General features: G+C 43.1%; 1 protein-coding gene across 1 annotated transcript in view; it reads right to left on the bottom strand.

Annotated features, from left to right (window-relative positions):
- The window catches only part of UNC13B (unc-13 homolog B), a 104,011-nt gene extending 88,006 nt beyond the window's left edge, over positions 1-16,005 (bottom strand). The window contains exons 1-3 of the mRNA XM_075726353.1: positions 13,557-16,005; positions 2,602-2,645; positions 849-895 (exon numbers count right to left, since the gene is read on the bottom strand). Coding sequence (XP_075582468.1) covers positions 849-895; positions 2,602-2,645; positions 13,557-16,005 — 2,540 coding nt within the window. The remainder of the gene's footprint in view (positions 1-848; positions 896-2,601; positions 2,646-13,556) is intronic.
- Positions 16,006-25,820: the final 9,815 nt, after the last annotated feature.

Raw genomic sequence — 25,820 nt, 5'->3', positions numbered from 1 at the left:
GCAAGCCAACCTCTTGCTGAGATTTCAGGGCAAATCTGCTGCTACGTCAGCTCCTAATGAGCGCACAACCACCACCACCCAACTGTATTGCCCTAATTGCGTACAAGGCACATAACCTAGCAGCTTGTAAAATGTGTCATTGCCTTTTTTTTCCAGAGAGGATTCTAGGGAAGCTACCATGCTGGCACCTATTATGCAGAGTGTCATGTTGAAATTACACACAATCAGAATTTGTCTGCTTCATTTGCTGCGAGTAGTGTGCTGTGGAGAGAACGCGCGGCCTCTCACCTGTGCAAAAAAGGCACGATGATCACTGCTTTAAAATGACAAACTGCAATGATTTACAGAGTTACTGCAGTTTTGACTACTATGACGACCATAGAAATCACTGCAAAGACAGAAAACTTCCCCAAAGCTACTTTTTTCTTACAAGAGCAAAAACCACAGCAATCTTTCTGAGCTACTCTTTCCCTTCCCTGGTGCCATCAGTGACTGATTCAGGAAAAAGGATTTCATCCAGACCACTCTGTGGTGCTCAGTAAGGATTATTTAACACTGCTGCCATGAGCACTTACTGCCATCACCTAACAGAATATACGTTGCAGCTATAACCTTGTTCTTAACCACCAATCTCTTGAAGAGCTGCACAGCCCACCTCCAGCTGTTTAAGAGGAGACTGAAATATAGCAGCAGCAGCCTGGCCCTGAGTGAAGCATGGCCACTTGATTATTCCTGACAACAACCATTAAAAACGTCCGAAGTGACGCTTTTACTTAGGTTGAACTGCAGACCTCAAAGTGCACTGTAATTATAAACACAAGGAAACAAGGTCTCAAAATACCACTTACCCTCCTTTGAGCCAGGGTGGTTTTGACAGATCAGCCTCATCTTGACCCTTAAATGGGGGAAGGGAAAAGAACAGTATGAAATTAGTTTCTGAAAACACCGGAAAAGGTATTCAGATTATATTCTGAGGAAAGGATAACAGACCACACTGCATGCAGGCAAATGCACACAGAAACTTATTCAAGCACCTCCAATGACCAACATGTCAGGAAAAGTCATATGGACACAGAAAGGCTATGCAATTCCATTGAACACCCAGAGCCAGGACCAGAAGAGCCTGTTCAGTGCACCTCCTCTGTCAAAAGGCAGTTTCGAAGACCAACTCTTTGGGTTTTTTTTCCCATTCCCAACCCAACAAAAGCATGAGTTACTGGAGAGTTCCTGTTACTACAGGACACCACTTAACAAGAACATGGTCATAATGAGGATGCTAAAAATTAAAAGCACCTGTATGAAATGCACAAATGAATGATCAACATGAAACTTTGTACAAACACTTGTGAGCTTTGTTTGTGCTCAAATGCAAAGACACTCTAGCCCCCTAAGTGGAGAGGTCCTATTGCACCTCCACCCATTCATATGCAAGTATTTAATTTCCAACAGGTGTCAAACAAGGGCCATCACTTGCAAGATGATTGCAGGTGAACTGGGATGTCAGAGTATGATGGAAAACACCACAGACTGCAATACGAGGATTCATATTCATGAATTAAAACCATGTTCTTATGTTCATATTAGGAGCATATTTATAGAGTGATGTTTTGTTTCTTTGAAAATCTTCAGTGGACTAATTAGAGCCGAGCAGTGTTTAAACACTTGCAATGTACCTGGTGGAAACAGAAAAGTTTTTAGATAAGGGAAAAATAGTTTACCTATAACTAGGAACCATTTTGTTCTAGCTTACAGTTCATACATTCTCCTGCACTGCTTGAAAGAAAAGCTGGTTTCAAACAGGAGTGAGCAAAACACACTGCTAATAGCTAAGACTCCAACCTCAGATAACCGTGTCTGCCAAGAGTATAAAGAGGCTGTAACTTGCACACAGTGGAAAACAAAGACTTCCAGCCATGGGACCTGCAACCTGAGAATCATCACAAACTAAAGGAGTATCTGTCAGGAAATAAGCTCCAGTTTTATGCAAGATAAAAGAACACAGCCCCGAAAGGAAAAAAAAAAAAAATTTTTTTTTTTTTTTTTTTTTTTTTTCTGTCCTGTGCTTTGGGTGAGCTGTGCAACCTCAGGTTGTTCACAGGTGACAGACCAGGTCTCCTAAGAAGATCAGAAAAAAACAAGGAAAACAGGTTTCTCTTTGAGGTCTCAACTTGTACAGCAGCAAAAGCCCAAACTTTTTATTTGTTAGTCCTACAACTCCAGGGCTAGGCAGATCTGAAGACTACATAATTTTTATTATTTTATTTTTAAACAGGTATGAAGAACATGGCATTATCCATAACTGAGCAGTCAGTTCAGCTTTTCTACGTGATCACACAGGCCTGCAGAACAGGCAGGAGCTCAGACCCATGGTCCAGCACAGGTGCACATTCCCCTGACAGCTGGAGCAGCACACCAGGCTCCAGGCTCGTGCAGGAAGGATCATGCTCTACACATCTCCACTCCAAGTTGAGCTTCCAGAACCGCTCAGCCTGAAACTTGCATTTCCTCTGCAGGGATCTGAATACTGCTGGTCAAGAGAGAAGATTTCATGAGGCAAATGCAACCAGATCCTTCAGAGCACACAAGGCAGGACATCCCTACCTTTGCCTCTGAATGCTTGGAAGAGCTGTGGCTAGAAAGCAATCCTAAAGTGGAACAACATTTTATATTGGACCAAGCTTGACACCGGTCGCTTCAGCTGTACTGAATGACAGAGAATGACAAACACAAATGTGGCAACATTTACTGGCAAAAAGAATTAGTGTAACAGGGTTTTCAATCAGTTTATCTGAGGAACTGTAAATATAAGTGACCAATATTTGAAACATCAACAGACCACAAATAGCATGGGCAACACTGCAGCCTGGAGACCACAAGAGCACCAAGAACTGTGTTCAGAGCAAAAAGACCCAGGGAAAGCTGTTATCTAGCTAAGCAGTAACCATTTCCTACAGGCAACCACAAGTCAACAGAGAACGGCCACGAGTGTGGATGCAGGGAAGGGCAGAAAGCGTGATCAGGAAACAAACCTCTATCATCTCCCAGATTTTGAGACATGCCAAGTCAAAACTGCCAGGAGTCCAGATAAACTGTACTTCTGCTCATTTATTTTAATTACTTTTGCCAAGCCTTTTAGACATGCAAATAAAAAGAAAACAAGAGAAAAGACAGAGCTTCTCTAGGGTGGAGATTAAAAATCTTCTTGGTACAACAGCACAAAACAAAAGAGCTTTCAGTAAGTGACAATATTGACACAGAGGCAAGACAGGTGATGGCTGTGTGAAAACAGGAGTTATCACCTGCTGAAAGCAAAATAAAGAGGTAATTTGCTCCAGGCAGCATTCTCCCTGAGAAAATGCCAAGAGAACCAGCACCTGATATCCATCAACAAGGGCTGATGCCTTAAGACTGCAGAAGACCCAATGCAGTACCCACAGTTAAGGTGTGTGGGGGAAGGAGGGAAATGTGATTTAGACTAGCAAAGGCTCATTATTGACTTCAACACCTTGAAAGGCTTCATAGCAAACATGAAGGAAAGAATCAACATAGAGGCAATCGGCAAGCAGGAAAAAATATAATACAGGGCACACCAGTTTAGAAAACATTTTTTTTTTGTTGTTTGACAAAGCAGCCATTTTGCTTTAGGCTGTAAAAAGAATTACCAACTGAACTTCTGTTTCAACAAAAAGCTTTTGATGCAATGCCATGTGACGTTAATAAGGCCGGATAAGCTGAGAAGGAGTAGGGATCTTTAAGGTGGGTAAACAAGTAACTGTCGCTGAGCCAGCCATGGTCAACGCAATAAGGAAGCTAGTGGGAGTAAGTAGGATCTGCTGATAAAATCTGCCAATGACAAACACAGGAGAATTATTGATACAGAACTCAGATGCCCAGTCAAAGAAATTGATGGCAGTGAAGACTGCAACAACAGAGGATTAAACATGGTACAAATGGCAAGGTCTGAGCCCCAAAGCCTGCTGTGAATTTCACTGTATACAAGGCATTCCTCGGTGGAGAAAAGCACGTGACAATGGAATTGAGTTCTAGTCATCACAGTGGCTGTGAGCCACTATGACACAGGCACATCGGGAGAGAACACCATCCACAAGAGTATGTCCGGTGAGATGTCTCCACAGAAATAAAAGCATAAATACCACTGTACTGTGCTGGAAAGACTCAGAAAGGCATATACAATCTTTTTATTCTGTATCAAAGTAAAAAGAATTCACACAGGAAAGTGGCAAAAGCAGCATGAGGATGTAAACACAATACTATTGGAGGAGAACAGGACAGCTTCCTTACTCTACCAAAAAGAACCTTTTTCTGTGTTTATTCAATAGGCAGGAGAACATACTGCATGGAAAAAGAACTGCAGCTAAATATGAATGGAGGATGAAGATTAGAAGGTGTCTAACTACAGACTTTCAAAAGGAGAAGCAGACACCAAACCTAACCAGTTTTAAAGAAGGCAATTGGGTACTTTATATATGAGGTAACGGCACAATATCACACAACGGCAGAGGGCTGGCAGTCACCAAGAAGTCCTCTGCAGTCCCTTGTTGCACTGACATACGTTGTCAAAGAACCAGAGGCTGCATTACCTACAAGTGTTGGCATGAGGGTTAACAGGGTCCAGACATCTCTGGGAGTGCCAGTTAAACAAAGTAATCCATGGTTGATGCCAGTGTTGTGGGTAGGAACACTTCATATCACACTTCAGAGCTCCATTTTGGGTCCAGGGCTCTGTTTTGGGGCCAGTCCTGTTTAATATCTTTATCGATGATCTGGATGAGGGGATTGAGTGCACACTCAGTACGTTTGCAGATGATACCAAGTTGGGTGGGAGTGTCGATCTGCTCGAGGGTAGGAAGGCCCTGCAGAGGGACCTGGACAGGCTGGACCGATGGGCCAAGGCCAACTCTATCAGGTTCAACAAGGCCAAGTGCCAGGTCCTGCACTTTGGTCACAACAACCCCATGCAACGCTACAGGCTTGGGGAAGAGTGGCTGGAAAGCTGCCTGGCCGAAAAGGACCTGGGGGTGTTGGTAGACAGCTGGCTGAACATGAGCCAGCAGTGTGGCCAGGTGGCCAAGAAGGCCAACAGCATCCTGGCTTGTATCAGGAATGGTGTGGCCAGCAGGAGCAGGGAGGTGATTGTCCCCCTGCACTCAGCACTGGTGAGGCCGCACCTGGAATACTGTGTCCAGTTTTGGGCCCCTCAGTCCAAGAAGGACATTGAGGTGCTGGAGCGTGTCCAGAGAAGGGCAACAAGGCTGGTGAAGGGTCTGGAGCACAAGTCTTATGAGGAGCGGCTGAGGGAACTGGGATTGTTTAGCCTAGAGAAGAGGAGGCTGAGGGGAGACCTTATCACTCTCTACAACTACCTGAAGGGAGGGTGTAGTGAGGTGGGTGTTGGGCTCTTCTCCCAAGTAGTTAGTGATGGGACGAGAGGAAATGGCCTCAAGCTGCACCAGGGGAGATTTAGATTAGATACTAGGAAAAATTTCTTCATGGAAAGAGTAGCCAGGCATTGGAACAGGCTGCTCAGAGAGGTGGTGGAGTCACCATCCCTGTAAGTGTTCAAAAAATGGGTAGATGTGGCACTTTAGAACATGGTTTAGTGGTCATGGTGGTGTTGGGTTGACGGTTGGACTGATGATCTTAGAGATCCTTTCCAACCTTAATGATTCCTAGTTTTTACTTGCATTAAAAAATAATCCAGCCACCAAGCCAGGAAACAATAAATTATTACTCTACCCTTAATTGGTTTAGGGGTGGAGTTGGTAGTGTTAGGTTAATGGTTGGACTGGATGATCTTAAAGGTCTTTTCCAACCAAAACGATTTATTATTCTATATATTTTTCTTCATTTAAAGAAGGCAAATGGCAATGCTGTTTAGATGGATTTGCTGCAGCTGAGGCGTTTCCCACCCTCTGAAGGCAGCACTTGCACCAGGACACAGGAGGGGCTCCAGTAGCTGCTCTGGGTCTTGTCACCAGCCACGGATCTGCTTGAGTTCAGCCCATGAGAACAGCATGGCTTGCTCAGAGCCTGGGCAAGCAGAAGAAAGGATGGGTAGTTGAGAAGAACACTGGAACAACTGTGAGAGTTCTTAGCACTGTCCTTCCCGAAACAAATGTGAGGGCAAAGGGAAAGTAGACACATTTAACACCTAGACACCCACATGCTGCATGTCACAAAGTCTTTTGCTGGCTTATGCTTCACTTCTCTGCACAGCTCTGTCATTTGATCTCTCCTTGAAAGCAGCCAGACCAGTCTGAATTTGAAATTTTTAAATTTTTTTTAAATCTCCAGTAAGCCCATAGAGAAGCACTGAAAAGATGGAGACGCAAACATGTAAATAAAACCACCCATCACATCTCTATTCAATTTTTTTTTTTTTTATTTCTGATGCTGATGTTTTCTGATTTTTTTTGATGATGATATTTCTGATGCTGAGAGTTTTACACCCACTGTCCAACAAATATTTGCTGCAAGGTCTTCTCCAAGTAATTAAAAGTTTCTAATCAACCAAGAACCAGTTAGCAAAATAATGCCAGTGACAGAGTAGAATAAATTCAATACCCTGGATTAAATAAGTCAGACATGATCATTTAAGGTGCAGTATTCAATCATAGGGAAGGCAATGTTTAGTGAAGCCTAAAAAGGAAACTAATAGGAGTTTTGCTTATTCAGGAAAAGCAGCAGCTAGGTTTACAAGTAATTTGAGAAGTTATTTAACCAAGCTGCAATCTGTAAATTTTGCAATTTATCTCACACAATAAGATGTTTCAATGGACAGAACAAATAATTATGTACTTCTGTAGAAGAGAAAGTCCCTAAAATGGACAGAGAGGCATCAAAAAAAAAAAAAAAATCACCAAGTCTGGAGCAGCACAAGGAAAAAGAACATCCCCAGATCTGTTAGCCCTCTCCATATAAATCCATCTCTCCACATAAAAGGCTTTCTAACAATGTAACTTTCCATCACATTTAAGTACTGTGTCTAGCACATTATCCTCGTAGACAAAAAACAGATGTAAAACATGGAAAGCTGCTTTATTTAACAGATAAGAAAAAAATCAATAATGACTTTTTGTTTTTAAAATCATCCTAACTTGTTTTCAAATACCATGCTTAATTATTAAACCTCAAAGACCTCAGTTTAGCTATAGATTAATCTGAATCAGGCTAAAACAAGGAGCAACTGTTTCACTGTCTAAATTAAACTTCTAGTCATGCCTAATTAGACTATTTCTTCAGCAGTATTAGAAGAATCAGACTGAACTAAATCATCTCAATTAAACTAGTCAGTCTTGTGGTTCAATGTCTTCATTGACTCAAGTACACTATGTTTGATGTGGAATCCAAAGCTGCAACAAGCCAAGGGATTATTTTAAATTCACTGTATTCTGCAATGGCATCAATTTAAATAATGACTGAAGAGCCCCAAAGGAAGCTCCTTCCACCTGATGTATCTTCTAGCTTAAAGGAGTGGCTTAAAGGAGGCTGCAGTGTTTTTGCACTGAAGCCAGAAGAGGACAGAATTTGACACCAGTATCTGACACCCCATATCTCTGCATTCCTGAAAAAGCACTAATGGACAGACATTTGCCAGCAAGAATGAAACAAAACTGTTGATACATGAGCCAGTAAAGCTTAGAAATGCAAATTCATCAAACTCAAAGGATGAGATCTGCATGGAGGCCCAAAAGCCATGCAACGCTCAGCCTACTCCAGGAAGCTGATTTAGCCTGATTCATACAACTAAGGGAGAGGCAGAAGCACAGAAGGCACAGAATCCACAGAGCACGGATTCAAGAAAATAAAAAAGTTGAGCATCCCAGAGCCAGAAATTTCTCTAAATGAGGTACAGTTGCAAACACAAACTAAGATGTTACACAGTGGTCGACAAAAAAATTCTGTGGATCCTTGTAGGAGGAAAGAGTTACCTGTTGCCCACAGTGTGACAAGCAGAGAGGCAACCGGTCCATGAGTGGAGAGGCAATAGCTGGAGGTATTAAGGGAAAAGTCCTGCCCTTCCCATGGGGCAAATGGTCCTGCTCAAAGCAAGTGCAGCCTGTAGCTAGCTAAAAAGGCATGGGGATCTGCAGCAGACACCTCCCAGCATCCATCGTCTTGCTTGATCTCAATATTATAGCCCACAGTGGTACTTTTGACTTTAATTGTAATAAGTGTGCAAACCAGATAGAGATGGAATGAAATAATACAACCCAGGAAAAAGGAGGAAATACTTGGTTTAAAAAAGACTCATAAAGAGGAAGACTGGAAAAGACAAGTAATTTGCACTCTGCTAACGTGGTGCCTGTGCACTTTACAGACACCCCACAGAGCACCAAAAGGAGGAGATCACTCCAAGCATTCATGTTTCCCTCTTTGTACAAGGTAATACGCACTGAACAGACTCTTAACTCATGCACAGTGTTACCAATTCTTCTGCAACCGTAACATGCTAAACTGAATCTCAGTGCCTCAGCAGGAGCAACTGACTACATGAAGACAAGGCATGCACACACAGAAGTTTCAGAAAGAGATGCTGGTTACAAGGGACAACATGTACAACCTGGAGCTCTCCTCTACCTCCTTCTGTGAAGAAAAAAAGAGAAGGAGAGGAACAAAAGTTAATAGACCAGATTTCTGCCATGAGCTCTGTAAAATGATTTCAGAAAGTGGGGTAAACATTTGCTGCAAGTTGATAAAACATTTGTGCAGTGGAGAGTTTTCCCATGTGCTTTCTGGGACATACACCAGTTAATTAATCTCTACCAATTAATCTCAAGTTAAACTAACCAAATTTCATCCATAACTGCACATGCATTAGAACATATGCTTTTGAGAGCCGATTTGTAGAGTTACAGTTCCTGTTTTATTAACTCAAGAATTTCAAGTAATCTTAATACAGAATTAGAACTGCTATTTACCACACTGGAAAGAGAACCTGTATTTATTACAGAGAGGAACAGATTAGTTCCCCCTTTCCCCCAGACTACATCCACTGCCTGCATTTGAAGCATCCCCGCTCCTTCCCTCCTCGCCCCCTGTACATTTTGCCCGTTACGAGGAAACTGGTAGCTCCCACGCAACACATTTTGCTTTTGCAAATACCATAATGCAGAGAGATATTTTCTGGTTTTATAAATCTAGGCAATTCTCCTCTGAGGAAAAAAAATCCAGAAGCCTCCTACACTAAATCTCATGTTTATGGATAGGCAATTTCAAGGCTAGTAAAGTTATATGAGAGTCATACTCAAAACTTCCGGTACAGACATGATATTAAGTCTTCCAATCAGATAATTCTGTATCTGCATAGAAGAATCATATTACTCATTGGCGTATGAAAGATGGAGGGGAAGGAATATCTTCATGGCAACAAGGGCCACTTAAATTGGTTTAAAAGCTAAAATAGTTTTCGAAGTTACTGTCTATATGGGTGTAATTACACACATGCAATCACTAAGACAGGAAAATAGAGAAGCTATTTTAACTCAATCACTAAGGAGAAGTCAAATTACTCTAGCAAATGAAGTGCTGGATTGTAGCTAAAATAAAAACCCTACTTTCCACCTTAAGACATGCCCACATGGATCCTCATCAGGGAGGAAAGCCTCCAGAACGCCCTGCAGGTCTCTCCTTTGTGAGCTAATAGAGGAGAAAACTCTGTGTAACAGCTGGTGCTGCAGGAGTGCCATGTTTTTACAGTCAGCTCTGCACAAGCTGGACCTGCAAAGGTTGAGGAAACTTGGGGTCTGTCCCAGACTCAGATGTGAACATGCTTTTTTGGGCACAGACACTTATGACTGTTCCCCCCTAACATGATTTTTCTATACCATCCTCCTGCCTGTCCCTTTCTATTAAGCAAAACCACCTCACTGAGGCAGCCCCGATTCCACTTCAAGTCCTCTGGTTTTCTCCTTTTTGCACAGTCACCCCAAAACCTTCAAGCCCAAACCCAACCTCTCCTGACTTGGCCCCTGGGGTTGTTTCAGCGTGTCCCAGCCAGATCCAGGCTTCCCTCATTCCTGTTTTTTAATCTCCTTTGCATTTGAACCAGGTTCCTTCCTGATACCTCCTGTGAAGTCTCTGAGCGCAGAAGATGCAGAAGACCTGGACGCACGTCCCTGCTCAGGTCTGCCATGGCTCTCAGTCATGCCGAGAAGGGAAAGCCCGGCTTTAGCCCCCAGCTGGAAAACGCTGAGGACAGATGGAGCCTCTGGCAGCGCAACAGCTCAACTGTAGCAAGCTACCAGTGAGCATATGCAAACTACACATTTTTCAAAAGCTTATTCACTTCGCTCATTCGGGGTTGATTTTCCACAGAAAAATCCTTGACACAGACTAGCACTGCCAAATTTTAAGGCCTGAGGGCACTAGAGCTTCTCAAATATAGGTCAAACTTATTTTTATACAAACATAAAGCAATAAAACTTGCATTAGATTCACTTTGGGGGGGGAAAAAAAAAAAAGAAAGGATTATTTTGGTTTAAATTCCATACATATCTTTGATTTCTGAGCCCCTTCAGTTTAAAGCTGTTAGGGACAGTTTCAGGCCAAATATAAAGTTTGTCAAAGCTCTGAGCAACTGCAGACAAAGATTTAAAATCTTCCGATTATGTCTCATTACAGCAGGTGCGCTCACAGCATCATCAACAGTGACTAACTTGGTTAAATCCCGATCACAGAATTCTTTCACCATTCCACTTTTGAGTAATCAATTTACATCTATAAAAAACACTACCATTTCAGGGCTTTTTTTAAACATACACAATCTTCATCCTCACTTACGCTTCCCCCCCGCCCCGTTTCTCAAATTAAAACTCTAAAAGCTTGCTCAGATTTTCAGGGGATATTTTATTTTTTCTCTTTAGACTTCAAATTAAACACAACAATTATTTACATGCATCTGCCAAGTTCTAAATTGTTCCGGTAATTTGCATCTGCGTACAACTATAAATAATTTAAACCTTTATGCCAGTGCATCATCCCTGATTCACCAAAACACACAGATTTACCAACACCTTCAAAGTTATCATCCATTCCTTCGCTGCTGACTGCTGCCAAACACATTTAATAAAATACCTTGAACTGAACTTTCAAGCAGGCATGAGTAATACAGTGGTTCAGGCTCAGAACCAAAAAGCCAGCAGGCAGAACTGGGCTTTCAGTGGACCTGACCCAGGAACTTAAAAGCCTATTACGAACAAATTATATTTTTAAAGTGAGACATAAACACTCATCTGCAGCTGAGAAAAAAGCAAACCAACAACCTTTCGTTGCATTCTGAGTGTGATGCTTTTGCCAAATAAAGTAAGAGCTTGGCTCAAACTTATTTTGAGTACAGCAAAGCAGCATGTAAAACTGTTGCTTCACTTTCTCGGAAAATGCATGCCAAAACAACCTGATTTCAAACTGAATGAGTAGATGATTAATTTTGCCCTGCTCTACAGCCCTTGGCAATACTGCCGTCCCCTCCTCTTGCTGTGGCTACTGCCAAGTGGTTATTCACCCACGGCTTCCTTGCCCGTCCTGTGCGAGCACTGCTGCTTTGGCTACGTCCCTCGACCTCCGCTCCAAACAGGCCTGCTCTTCCCTTCCCAGCTTCCCTGCCTTGCCCTGATGGTCTGGGCTGCTTTGAGTCCTGACATCTCCTCCAGGGCTTCGTCCAAGTTCTTTCCCATTTCTCATCCCTTATCCAGTGTTTTCCACTACGCTTGACTCCTTCAGACTCCTCCAGTCTCTCAGAGCACCGTTTCCTACACCGTGATTCCATGCCATACTTACTGTTGTAACTTCAGTTGTCCTATCTACCATATAGATAAGCCTTTACGCAAGCGTTACACAAGCATCAACTCTTTGTCACATCACTAGATGATGTTAGGAGAATTGAACCAGGAAGGCTCAGGAATACCGGTCCACACTGGAGCCAGATCTAAGCCACTGCTGTGATCTTCCTCCTTCTTACCGTTCTGGCTACTTCTTGCCTCGTGAACATGCCTGTACTACTCAAACTCTGCTGAGATGAGCAGCCTCCTCTCACATTCAGAAATAGGCTATTTCAGTACTTTTGTTGCACTGTGGCAAATGCTAATCCAAAGCATTGTTGGTTCCCTTGGGTCCTAAAATTAGGACACGTGTCCAGGACTTGAGCACTGTGCAAACACTACCAAAGGAAAAAAAAAAAAAGAAAAAGCCCCAGAAAATAAAAATAGATTTCTGAATTAAAAAAAGAAAAATCAGTTTAATCTGTACTATCTATACTTTAGTAATCTAAACATTCTCTTGAAACAAAAATACATATGTATCTTTGCCAAGCCTGCTAACAAATTCTAGCGTTTCACTCATTAAAAACCTATTGTTTGAATCAACGCTACACTAAGGACCTCATACAAAATAAGAAAGCAAAGAGCTGATTACAAGCTTTATGATCTGTGTAACTGAGAAGGTCACTGGTACAGAAGTCAAATATGGATTGACAGATTGTTTCTTCACAGTGAAAGCACAGTCACTGGAAAAGATAATTGGAGCAAGACAACTCTTTCAATGGGAAGAAAGAGCACTCTGATTATTCTGACTAGCTTTCATGATCGCAAGGAGAAAAGTGACCAAATATTTGATACAGGGAGGCTTACAATAAGGATGTGATGATTTCAAGCTGTAGTTCCAGTATCTACCACTCTTTAAACAGTCAAGCCTCTTCCCTTAACTCTGCAGTGATTTGGACAGACATGACACTTAGAAAGTTTTCTCACCGACTGCAGAGGGAGAGGGCAGGTGGACTTACATTTCAAGGCTAGGTTTGGTTTCACCAAATCAAGGCCTATCAAAACATGGCCATCAAAACATGTTGGTCACGTCTATCTCACACACCCTTAGGAATGGGTTAACCAGCACTGCTCCACTGCTGTATCAGCTCACATCTGCTGTGGTCAAACACTTCATTATCTGTGCTGACAATAAGGGATATAGCTCCACAGAAATGGAAAATTTCTCATCTTGTGGACAAGTTATGGAAACAATACCAACACACAGGCCTCAGCTGGGGTTTTTTTTAATTTTTATTTTCATTTTGAAAGGTCTTTACTAGGATAACACCTAGCAGTGATAAAACACTGCGAACTCCCACTTTACGATGGAGCCACTTGAAGTCTGGATCTACTCAACTCCCAAAACTGCAAACCTGGCTACTTATAGCTCAAATGCACACTTTGTTATCACATGTCTTAACTATTATATTTAACAAGAAACCAAGTCACGAATTATGATGAAAAACCCTAACACCTGCTATTTTGAAGATGCACTGCAAATCTCCCCCTCTCTCAAAAAAAAAAAAGGTGACGCTTGCTAACTTGCATTTTGGTGTGTTACACAACAAACTTTAGGGTTTTTTTGTCAGTACTGTTGTACAGCATATGCACTTGCCTTCATAACTATTTGCTCACAACTTCTAATACACTGTTTACCCACAGAGCAAGGTGTTGGCTACTGGCTGCCCAAATATCAGATTTTGACATCTCCTTAAAAACATTTTTTCAGATTACCTGAATTTGTCTCCTCAGCAGAAATCCAGTTTCCTTCCTGCGCTAATTCTTTTAAGAGTCTCCTACGCATTTGTCTCTTTTCCCTCAGCACATTTTTGAAATTGTTGATGCATTTGTTCAGGTAGATGGTCTCTGCGCACACCTTGTCAAGGCTCATGGGTCTGCACTCCTTTGCTTGTTCAGGCAGAGAGTTCACATCTCCTCCAAGCTCCTCAGGAGGTAAGCGCTGCCCAGTAGGGATTTCACAGTCAGATGATGGCATCAAACTGGAAACAGGAGGCTCATATGGAACAGAGGAAAGACTGGAAGGAACAAACTGCATTTGAGCGGAAGCTTCACTGTTGACAGTTGTGTTCGCCTGGCTCTCGGAGGACTGACTAGGAGGAGTTTCTGCAAAATTGTCAGAGCTGCCACACATACCTGAACTGGTCAGCATCAGTGTATTGTCATCATCCATCTGTAAGCCACTATCATTTTCCAAAAGGATTTCAGAATCGCTTGTCTCCAGTTTGTGAAACACCAGCTGCAGAGCGGACCTGAAGTGATTAATAGCTTTCCCAAGCTTATTAGTGTAAAACTTCATGTCTACAAGATCAATGTTATCCCGGGAATGGTCAAGGAAGTACTGGGAGTTTTCCAGGACATCCCTAAAGACCTGATCAGTTGGATCTTGATCATTCAGGTCCATCTGGATCATATCTTTCAAGCTGTCACTACTATCAGCCATTTCATCTGTTGTATGATCATAGCTAATGGTTGTCACCCCACTAGAAACATCTTCTCTTTGAACATCAACTTTCTCCACGCTAGTAAATTTGCATGGGTTGTCACAGTCTGTTTCAATTTCTTCTGCAGTTATCCCCTCATCTTTATCTAGAAGGGAAGAACCATTCTCAGTGATGCTTTCAGTGTTAAGCCTGTGCTCACTGCCATTGCTTGAAGCACACATCTGGCTTGCATGGCCCAACGATTCAGATGAGCAGCAGTAATTTCCATCACCTGATTTGGCCAAATTAGTCACCTGGGAATTTTGCAGAGGTTCATGAAGGGTCTGGTGAATGTCATCTGAAGGCTGCTCACTGCAGCTTATTGTTTGTGCTTCCTTCCCAGTTTCAAGTATCAAGTCGCTTTTCTTAGTCAGGGTTGACTTCTGCACAGAATCAAGTCTCTCCTCTATGCACTGTGTTTTCCTGCTTGTGCTTTTATACATAACCTGGCATGAGTCCGTTCGAAGGTGCCCAACTGCATCAGTTCTCTGAGCTACATCAGGACTCACTGAGCTGCGATGATTTTTCTTGAAGCCAGACTGCGAAGAGACTGAATCTGTTTTGCAGCCCCTCTGGCCATTCTGCCGCTTTTGCTCTTCACTGGTAGCAATCCGCACCCCTGAGCTTTGCAGAAGGATAGACTTCTGTAAAATAAAGTCTCTCTGTTCACAACTGACAAGTTTCACAACTGCTGGTCTTGGTGTTAACGGCTTGCCTGTACCAATATCTGATCTATAAGCATCTTTTATATACTTACTGCACTGGATACCGTTGAAACAGTGATATTCAGACAAGAAGCTGCAGATAAGTTCTACTGTGTTTTCACCATCTTTTTCTGGGATCCCATAAAAATATAATACTGGTTCTTCCTTGTGTAGCTCCCTACTTGGCTCCCGAATGCGTGTACCCTCGGTTTTGCCGGTGGAACCACCTTGCAGGCCTTCTATCTCACTCAAGACTGTATCCACGCAGCTGGAGACTTCATCCACAGAGCCTTTTATCAAGGTGAGGTGCTGCCGGAGCTCTGCTATCTCTGTCTGGATGCGACTTATTCCCTGGAGCTCTTTAACAATGTAATCAATCACATCAGCTGAGCGATCTCTTGATTGACGTCTACGACTCTTGTAGGCAGGGGGCTTTTCCTGGGGAAAGCACCCTTGCCTTTCAGCTACCTCCCTCCAGCTCATGGTAATGCTCAGGGAAGAAAGGTCCTGCCCCTCAGACACTCTGCCCTTTCTTTCAGAAGAGGTCTGTGTCGTACCATCAGAAGAATTTCCCTGCAAGTCCGTCTTGTTCTGTTGAACTGAGCATGGTATTTTTACATAGCCATCCCAGTTCAGTTCCACCTCACCAACGCACACTTCGCTCACTCCCTTGGAATTGCGTCCTCCATCCTGATGAAAGTCCCCTCCAGCAGTGGAAAATTCAGTGCTCACGGAGCTCCTCTTTATTCCACAAACAAACATGTCCGTTTCAATCTCCACCGGGGAGAGCTGGCAGTGATGAGCATGGTTCGGATTCTCATCTACCTGGCCTTGAAGAAGCCTCTTCATTTTGTCCCGCAGAAACAAATGGAGTTTTTGCTTCCGGAATTGCTTCCTGCCCCACAGTTTTACAACAGGTTTTCTGTGCAGAAGCGCAATTTCATTTTCTTGCTTTTTCAATCTACTTCTAGCAAACATCATCAGCAGCTGCACCTGTGTTTCTCATAGTGCTACAAGCTGCACAAGCACACATCAATCACTTCCCAATGCACAACTCACATCCAGTTTTTATTCTGTCACGAAGCAGCTACCGAAAGAGGGGAAAAAACATTACAGGTTGGTTCAGATAAAAATAGTGAGAGTAACTTAAGCAGCAGAATAAAAAAAATAGCATCCACACAAAAGCAGACAGAAAGAGGATGTGCTATTTAAAGTGTACAGACATCGTCCTAGTTTTGGCCACCTCCCCAGATCAGGTCCTTCTTTGTCAAAATAAGTGTTCCTCGCTCCCTCTTCTATCCAAGAAAATTAAAAAAGAATAAAAGAGCAATTCTGTGGCCACTCCTTTTTTCTACCAGCTTTGCAAATTACTCTAAGCTGAGCTCCTGGCAATGGTGCACCATGTGATTTAATTACCCCTCTGAATACAGGATTCTGACAATTATTAGGGATTCTGTCCCTGCACATTTCCTTTCCTTTCAAGTCCACAATCTTCATCCTTTCTTGCTTCAAACCAAAGTAGAAACCGAGTTTAACTTGGCACAGTACCAGCTATCCCACAAGAATTGCACAAAGTGATGTAAAGTGGCAGGAGGACTGGATGACAGATTTTAGGTGTAAAACCTTTTTACTATTTTAATTTTTTATCTTAATATTTTGCTACCAAACACTAAAAAAAACCCCCCAAAACGTCAAAGCTTCCAAGCTAACCTGCAGTTAAATATGCCACACTCAGCATATGTACGAACAGGCTGAGCTGACAGCATGAAGATTCTGCATGTCACTTCTACTCCAACCCTCAAGATTTTGCAGTGGATCATTTTCCTGATTTAAATCCCCTCTGTAAAGAGCAAAACTACTTTTAAAAAAAAAAAAAACCCAACCAAAAAAACCCTATGTTAACTACTTAAAAATTTCATGTGTCTTCACTGCTGTACTTGCTAAGCAATATACAATAAGCTTTTTCCTCCAGAGAGAAAGGCAGACAGAGACCCATACAGAGGTCATCCTGGAGCCATGGTGACTGGAGAATGCCAACATCTTTGACGATTCAATTTTTACTTCCTGCTGAAGCACATATTCTTTCTCACATTGTTTGATTTAAGACCTATAGTAACTGCCTTTTATTTTTATGATTACCTAGTGCTAAAAAAAATTTTTTTTTAAACTCCACAATGCACAAACATAATTATCACACACAGCTTTCAGCCCAAATTAAGTTTTGCCAAGTGTGTCCAGCTTTGCACAGGAAGGTTTACTGCTGTGTTGAAAGGAATAGAATCAAGGTTTCTAACCTTGCTTTTGGTTTAGCTACTGTGTTACAGTTCATGCCAATATGTTTTGTGCTGCTCCATTCACACCTTCTTTGAGGTCTGGTAACCTCGGCTCTCCTAACAGGGTCTTTGCAACCCTGAAGTCTTGTGCAGAGAGGGTCACATGTTGTCCCAGCAGCACCCACTGGAGAGTGCTGGACCAAATATTTCACACTCCCATGCTAAGCAGAAGACCAAATGCTGGAGTAGGTCTGTTTGCACTGGATCGGGGCCTTGATCTAAGGCCCAGCAAACTCACTCCAAGCATTTTCACTCCCAAAGGCCAGCTCCAGAGCTCACAGAAGCCTTCACCCAATGCCTCTTTCAGACATCAAATATCAATTCCCATTTTCAAAGCATTAACTCAAAGTTTCTACACCTGCACTGATCCCAAGCTGCCTGCAGTGCAGAAACCCTCCCTAACACATCCTCCAGCTTCACCTGACAGCCATTTACACTACCACCAGCATTTACCTATCAGTGAGCATTTTCACCCTGATGAATATTTTGTTTTCATTTTTGTTGTTTCACTTTGGGGCTGGGAAGGAGAGTGGTTTTTGATCTGGAGGAAGCAGCATTTGCAAATACCAATCTCTAGAGTCAGAGCTAATTAATATGCTATAACAGAGGCGGCATCTGTGCTTCAGGTTTAAGCCCCATCACCCAGCACCTCAGCTGAACTTCCATATCAAATGCAATACTTGCCCTTGTGTAGGCTAAACAAATTCCCTGTTACATTGATTGTCAGCTTCTTAAAGAAAACAAGTTTTAATTTTATAGAATTTTCAGGCCATTGATCTATAAGGATCAGGTTTTCTTTTTAATGTCTTTCTTACCTAACTAGTCTTGTTCGGTATCTTTATCAATGATCTGGATGAGGGGATTGAGTGCACACTCAGTACGTTTGCAGATGATACCAAGTTGGGTGGGAGTGTCGATCTGCTGGAGGGCAGGATGGCCCTGCAGAGGGACCTGGACAGGCTGGACCGATGGGCCAAGGCCAACTCTATCAGGTTCAACAAGGCCAAGTGCCGGGTCCTGCACTTCAGTCACAACAACCCCATGCAACGCTACAGGCTTGGGGAAGAGTGGCTGGAAAGCTGCCTGGCCGAAAAGGACCTGGGGGTGTTGGTAGACAGCCGGCTGAACATGAGCCAGCAGTGTGCCCAGGTGGCCAAGAAGGCCAACAGCATCCTGGCTTGTATCAGGAATAGCGTGGCCAGCAGGAGCAGGGAGGTGATTGTCCCCCTGGACTCGGCACTGGTGAGGCCGCGCCTGGAATACTGTGTTCAGTTTTGGGCCCCTCAGTACAAGAAAGACACTGAGGTGCTGGAGTGTGTTCAGAGAAGGGCAACAAGGCTGGTGAAGGGTCTGGAGCACAGGCCTTCTGAGGAGTGGCTGAGGGAACTGGGATTGTTGAGTCTGGAGAAGAGAAGGCTGAGGGGAGACCTTATCGCTCTCTACAACTGCCTGAAAGGAGGTTGTAGTGAGGTGGGTGTTGGGCTCTTCTCCCAAGTAGTTAGCGATAGGACAAGAGGGAATGGGCTCAAGCTGCACCAGGGGAGGTTTAGGTTGGAAATTAGGAAAAATTTCTTTACGGAAAGGGTAGTCAGGCATTGGAACAGGCTGCCCAGAGAGGTGGTGGAGTCACCATCCCTGGAAATGTTCAAAAAAAGGGGAGACGTGGCACTTTAGGACATGGTTTAGTGGACATGGTGGTGTTTTGGGTTGATGGTTGGACTGATGATCTTAGAGATCCTTTCCAACCTTAATGATTCCTAGTTTTCACTTTCATTAAAAAATAAGCTAGCCACCAAGCCAGGAAACATGAAATTAATTATTACTCTATCCTTAATTGGTTTAGTGGTGGACTTGGTAGTGTTAGGTTAATGGTTGGACTGGATGATCTTAAAGGTCTTTTCCAACCTGAACGATTTATGATTCTACTCCCTCATTGAACAGGATTGACTTAAGAAATATTTGCTCAGGCTCTCTTCTTCCACCACTTAACACAGTTTACCTTTCACTTGAGTGGCTAACTGGTGTTTAACACCACTAACACTTTTGTATCAATATTAGGAAGTGATCCCTCAGAGAGCAAGCACCTGAATTCAACAGCAGCCAAGAGGAGCTCTACAGTTGTGGCTCCCTACACGTGTTGCTTAACGGTAGCACACAGAGATGCTCATTTCAAATATTTTCCAGCATATTGAACCCCAAGTGCTACAAGAAAAGCCTACACATGCTTGTGCAAGGATTCCCTCAGAAAGCTCAGTGTTCGTCACGCTTCCTTCTGCATGCAGCTTTCAAGGCACCAGAGGGGCTTAATGATCAGTTTAGTTTAAAAAAAGAAATCAATTGAAGCCAGAGTTCGCTCTCATTTCCTTTGTCTGCTGCAACACTTAACAGCAGCAGTTTGTTTCAGAGAACGCTTTTTCCTGCTGAACGCTTACTTGCAAGACTGCAGCCGTTCCAAAGCAGGCAGCTCAGTGCAAACACTACAACACTGTCATTTTTATTTATATATACAGTGTTTATGGGGTGTGTGTGTGTGTATATATATGTATGCATACTATAGATATACACAAATACTTATTTCATTAGAGATTTTCAAAGAACATCTTTGATTTCAAACACCAGCAATACCTTCCCAGTTTGCCCCAAAAGGGACGGAAACTGTTTCCTGCCAGGCTGGGAACAAGGCCAGAGCAGAACATGAGGATGGCAGCTCTGGCTCAGAGGGAAGCCTCTCTACCTTTCCCTACAGTGGGTAGAAGTGAACGGAAATCTCTGTTTCCACCAAAGAGCAAAACACCGCCCACTTACAAGAATGCCAAGAAGCAGGTAAGAGAATCGACCTCTTTGCAGCTCTCCCACAGGCTTCCTCCCTCCATTCCCTGCCTTCTGCTACCCCAGACCCATCCTCAGACCTGGAGCTCTGGTTATGCGCCCACTTCATCCTGTGGGCTGGCCCCACAGTGCCACTGTACCTCCTGCCAGGGTCCATCACTCCTCCTCCCCACCCAGGTTTGCGCATATGCTCCTGTTCCCTTCTACTGCTCCAGACTAGGTGCTCTGCAGTCACGTGTCCCTTATAAAGATCCCTTATTCCTCTAATATTGCCTGTGTTAGGGTCATACTTCTTTGTAGCACAGACAGGTAAAGTGGCAATGACAGTTAATGCAGGTTCAGCCAGGGGAAAGGAAGAAAAGAAAAGAATTTAATCTGGACGCAAGTCTTTGCTGAAGTCTTTTTCTCTTCCAGAATCACTCCAGGAGTCACATTAACACATAACAAGAACTCAAGTCTTTAAAGAAAGAGTATTTGCATCCTGGTATCCTGCCAGATACTGCAAGCCCTCACTGACTACACAAGCTTTGTTCTGACTGCCTTTTTAGCAGGCATTTCTCTCCAGGAGAGCTCCATGCTCAATTCAGCATGGAGCATTCTCTGGGTGTGCAGACTGAAGAGCAGCATGTACAGGTACCACCGTTTCTACATCGCCCACTTCCCAAAAGGAAGCCAGGCTCAGGCTAAGCAGCAGGAAGGCATCAATGGCTTTACTTGGGGATGTTTGGGTTGTTTTTTCCATGAGAACAAAACTGACATACTAAGATTTTAAACAGGGGAAACAGCTGAACTACCACAAACATTGCACAGCTTATTACCTTGTCAGCTGGCTCACTTCTGAAATATCCTTGTAATACTTGAATAACAGTTACTTTTCCTCCTGCCATATGGATTTGCAATGACAACAGGAGCAAAAGCATTGCATGCCAGCATCCATGAGTGAGAAAAAAGAACATGCGAAATCCCATGAAGGAATAAAATGCAGTTATGAGATTTCTGCTCATCAGCTCGGGATAAGTCATACTTTACACGTACAGCACTCTGGGGAAGGTCAGGCTCTCACCAGAAAGGAGAGCTGGCTGCAACCCCTTCTGAGCAGCATCTTCACTTCTGTGAGTCACTGGACAAGCGTGCTTCAAAACAAAGGCAGCTCTGCGGTGCCTTCAGCACTGCCCCGCACAGCAGTGAGCTGGCTGAAGACAAGTGGAAGAACAGGGGGTAAGCGTACAACCCTGATGCCCATTAAACCTCTGCTAAAACGAGGCTGGTTTATCTTTTTACTGGCTTTCTGGTTTTCATCATGCTAATGGAAATACTCAGACACCTTTACCCTACATGATCATGTTAGAAGGTGCTGGTACTCCAGGGTAGATGTGATGTTCAGACTCACCAGCAAAGAGGTACAGAAACAATTAACCGTGATCAGACAGCATTTCACAGCAGCCTCTCTGGCTATCGGCTCATGCCACCACGGCACCAAGTGGAGTCTTTTGGATTAGACTGTATTTACAGTGTCTTCCACAGAAAGTGGTATTGCATTCATTACCTGTACTAGCAATTGCATTAGAAAAAGCAATAAAATGACTGAGAAATGGTCTTGCTAATTTATAAAGAACCATTTAAACATGAAAAATACCAATAACTAAAATGCAGGACATTCTGGGAAAAAAAGGTTTTGGCATTAACAAGAGAAAGAAATCATGGGCTAAGGCTGCCATAGCAACATCGCCCCAGCACTCTGCACACTGAAACATCGACTCTTCCTGGGAATATTGTAGCATTTTTAAGCACATTAATTGCTGAAAGAATCCTAACAGCAAGGCTTGACAGAGACGTGAAGGGTTATCGCCAGCTTTGCTGATGTATGACTTCTGGAGGTGAGCATGCAATTTTCTAATTAACATGATTAGATTTAATTTTGGGTTGGATCATACCTAAACATGGCATTATTGCTTGCTTCTGAGAATGCGTCTCTTTTCAAACCTTCTCCTGATAACTAACAAAAACTCTGACTTTTGAGTCCTGGCATGAATTATCAGAACAAGAAGGTACTGAGCTGAGTGATCTGGGTGAAGAGCAGCAGGACTCGAGAACAAAACGTCCTCTTGAAAAGTGTGTTCAGCTCAGGACATTTCTGCTAAAAGTAAGGTGCAGAAGAGACACACGGCACTTCACAGTGGCTTAAAGAGGAAATACATCCATGCTACTGAAAAGACAGTAGTTACAAAAGGATGAAAATGATTTTAAAAACAAAACAATATGAGCACAGAAACTATTACACAGTCCCTCAGTAACCCTTTCACAGTCCCTTTGCAGCCAAGCCTCAACCTAGGCTGTTGTTTGGGAATTACTGCACAAGCTGCAAAACCACAAAACCACATCCCAGTCCTGCTCATAGAACTTCCTGAAATTTTTAAGCACTTCTAATAATGTTTTCCAGGTTTCATCTGTACCTACAGGTTTGTTACAATAAAGCTGAGCAAAAACTAAGTCAGAACACTTCAATGCACACATCAATGAAAGCTAGCCTTCCTACGTATCACATTTTAGAAAAAACACACTTGAAACCTTTCCAAAGCAGTTTGGTAGATGTGACAAAAGGTCAGGCTTGGCCAGGCAGTCACCCTCATGGTGGAAAACTGATCTGTGGAACACTGCATATTGGCTGAATGAATTACACTGTTCTGCACCTCCCACATCACAGTTATTTCTTACCTTTTACACAAGGCCATTCAACTAAGGCAAAAAACACCTCTGAATAATATTTTGCTGTACCAGCAAGTGATCAGTGTAGCTACAAAGTGAAGGAATAATGAAAATCACTAAGTATGAGGGTAAAACACTCACTGAAGTGTTGCAAGTGCATTCACCAGCGTAAAAAATTCTGTTGCAAAACAGCATGAAATTAAATTCATATAATTAAAGAGTATTGCTATGTAGTAGAGCAAGGAGATAGCACACCCTGCCTTAACTCCTTAATCCCCCCTACAAATGTAGGGGACACCACAAAAGTTTCTAAGTGTGTCTCAGCTTTCTGTAAAACGGGACTGCTGTGGGTCATCCCCTCAGCATGACTTCTGGGAGCAAAGATGGAGAGGGATTGAGATGTTCAGGCCTTTTAAGTCCAGCTGTCTTGGGAGCCCCCAGAGAGCGCATCAGCACCAGGCAACCCTGCCATTCTTCGAGACACGCTCATTCTCTCTGCAGCCACAGCCTTTTATCACAGCTTTTTCTGCAAGCTAAAAGCAGCAGTGGCTGGCGCAGTGATGCACCGGCTGCAGTAGCAAATGAGGTCTGTCATTACCTGGTGGCCAAGAAAAGGTGGCATCCAGAGACAGAAACAGGGGTTGTCCCCAAGTGCAGAGGGAGACACAGGTTGGAAGCTGCCAACCATGGAAGTGCAAGGCTCATTGCCTAGCCAGCAGCAAGCTAAGTCTAAGGCACCTACCTGGTTCTGAGACCAGCCTGTGCTGAGAAAAAGGTGAAAAGGGAAACTGACTGCTAAACAACGAAATCACAGCTGCTTCTGTCATTCTTATGTAAAGTTACTTCACTCCTTGGCAGCAAATACAAAACCTGAGCAGCAGCTATCAGCAGTTTAAGAGCAAATTGAGAATCAATTAAGTTCAGCAGCCCCCTTATTTCCAGAGCATGGGGGTTTTGTACACAGCTGAATCAATCAGTAAATGGTTTACTTGTAACAACCTAAAGCACTAGCTGTTCCATAAAACAGATTTTTCCCAAATCAGCATCCTAAGGACCAAGTATTATATTGAACAGATAAGCCAGGAGCAAGAACTAACTTTTTGTTTAAAGGAAACAGCACTAAGAACTGAAGCACAAGCACTGGAGCATGCTGATAAGTTAGCTGGCCTTGGGATCAGGGCTGTAGAAATGTCTGCTAGGCTTTGGGGAAAGGTTTCTGATTATTCAGCTACCCCCAGCCAGAGAGCAGACAGACAGCACTGCCAGTACAAACCCAGTACTTCTGCTTTAAACAAGGTTTATGTATACCATTATGAAAGTGCTGAAGGATGCTAAGAGCTCTGCCAGAAACAGAACATGCTGTACCTTTCCTCTACTTGTAATCCAATTTACAACCCAGTGCTGAAGCAATAGTGTGAACTCTCCAAGTGCTGCATTTCTGACAAGAACCACCAGGAAACACTCATCCCTAAGAATTTTCTCAAAACTCTGATTACTCACTGAGGAGGACTGGAGCTGGTTTTCCAGGTTACAGTGCCTCAGCTCACAGGGACACTCAGGCAGCACTCACCAACCCAGGGTGACGAATTAGGAGATCCAACTTCTGTTGTCAGGGCAGTGCTAGCACAGCTGCAGTACAGACTGGTACTACATGAGCTCGCTCACTGTTTCTGACCTGTCTTGCACTCCTTTAGAGCAGACACTTGGCAGCATTCAGCCAGGCTGGGTCATGTAGGCAGCTGATGGAATAATTAGGGTTTTCCAGCTCATGCTGCTAAACTGCAGCACTCAGCAACTAAAATCCTCCTGGGCTAAAACTGCAGCTTTACTTCTACAAGACTTCTCCTTTTCATCTTGAGGACAGAAGACCTTAGCATTCTGTATTAAGTCTTGGTGTTTATCCCCCAAAGGCTCGCTCCATTAGCAAAAGAAAGCTGCCCGTATAAAAGGACTGAAAACTGAAAAGATATCTGAAACAGTCACACCATCTGCTCTGATTCACGAGCTTGTACAGCATCCTCATCGCTCCTGCATGCCAGTCATTTCATCTCATCAGCTCACAAGCGTCTCAGCACAGGAAATCAGGCCAATGACAAACACTCTGGATTAAAAGCAAGCCTGTTTTAAGTGACATTTGAGGAAGAATCAAACCAGTAATTTAATTACTCTCAAGCTATTTGCTTTTTAAGTGATCAAATTTAAATTATTCCCAAGTCCCTTTCCCTTTAACTCTTCTTCACATAGTCATTCTGTCTGAGATACAAACCCCCCTAACCGAAAAGTACAAGTAAACAGACACAACCTCAATTACATCAGCAGTAAGACATATATGATTAGTGTCTAACGGGTGAACACAAAAACTAAGAAATAGAGCATACAAATGAACATACTAAGAGTAAATTGTTTTTACAAAGCACGTGTTTAAATCCAGTCAGCTTCCAATGGAGCTATTGTATTGCTAAAGTAAACACACACACAGAGGCCACTCTAAAAATAAAGAACAATTCTCCTTGGTTGCTGCATACTTGCAGTTTATACCCAGCCACTTCATTTGTTCCAATCATGCACTTACCTTGCTGCTTCAAAATAAAATAAAATGTTAAAATGGAAAGGAAGTGTATAGAATTAATAGAAAACTACAGAATACAATAGCTTGTTCTCATAGAAAAGATAAGTCCTGAAGGATTCCTAATCTTGTTAAAGGTTCACCAGATAATGAACTTGCACTATGGAGATTATCAACATATTGTTGGTGTCCTGGGGAAAGCAACGTTAAAGGCACCAAGAGTATCCCGTTCCACGGCAGCACTAGGATGAGAAATCACGTAAGTTGAAGGCATGTTTTGAAGGGGAAAAGAAATGCAAACAGCTACTAAAAATCCAAAAAGCAAAAAACAGCAGAAGCCAATGAATGTAAAAGCCAAA

Source organism: Pelecanus crispus, chromosome Z (assembly GCF_030463565.1).
Source record: "Pelecanus crispus isolate bPelCri1 chromosome Z, bPelCri1.pri, whole genome shotgun sequence".
NCBI classification, from domain to species: Eukaryota; Metazoa; Chordata; class Aves; order Pelecaniformes; family Pelecanidae; genus Pelecanus; species Pelecanus crispus.
This window is presented reverse-complemented; position numbering and strand designations above follow the sequence as displayed.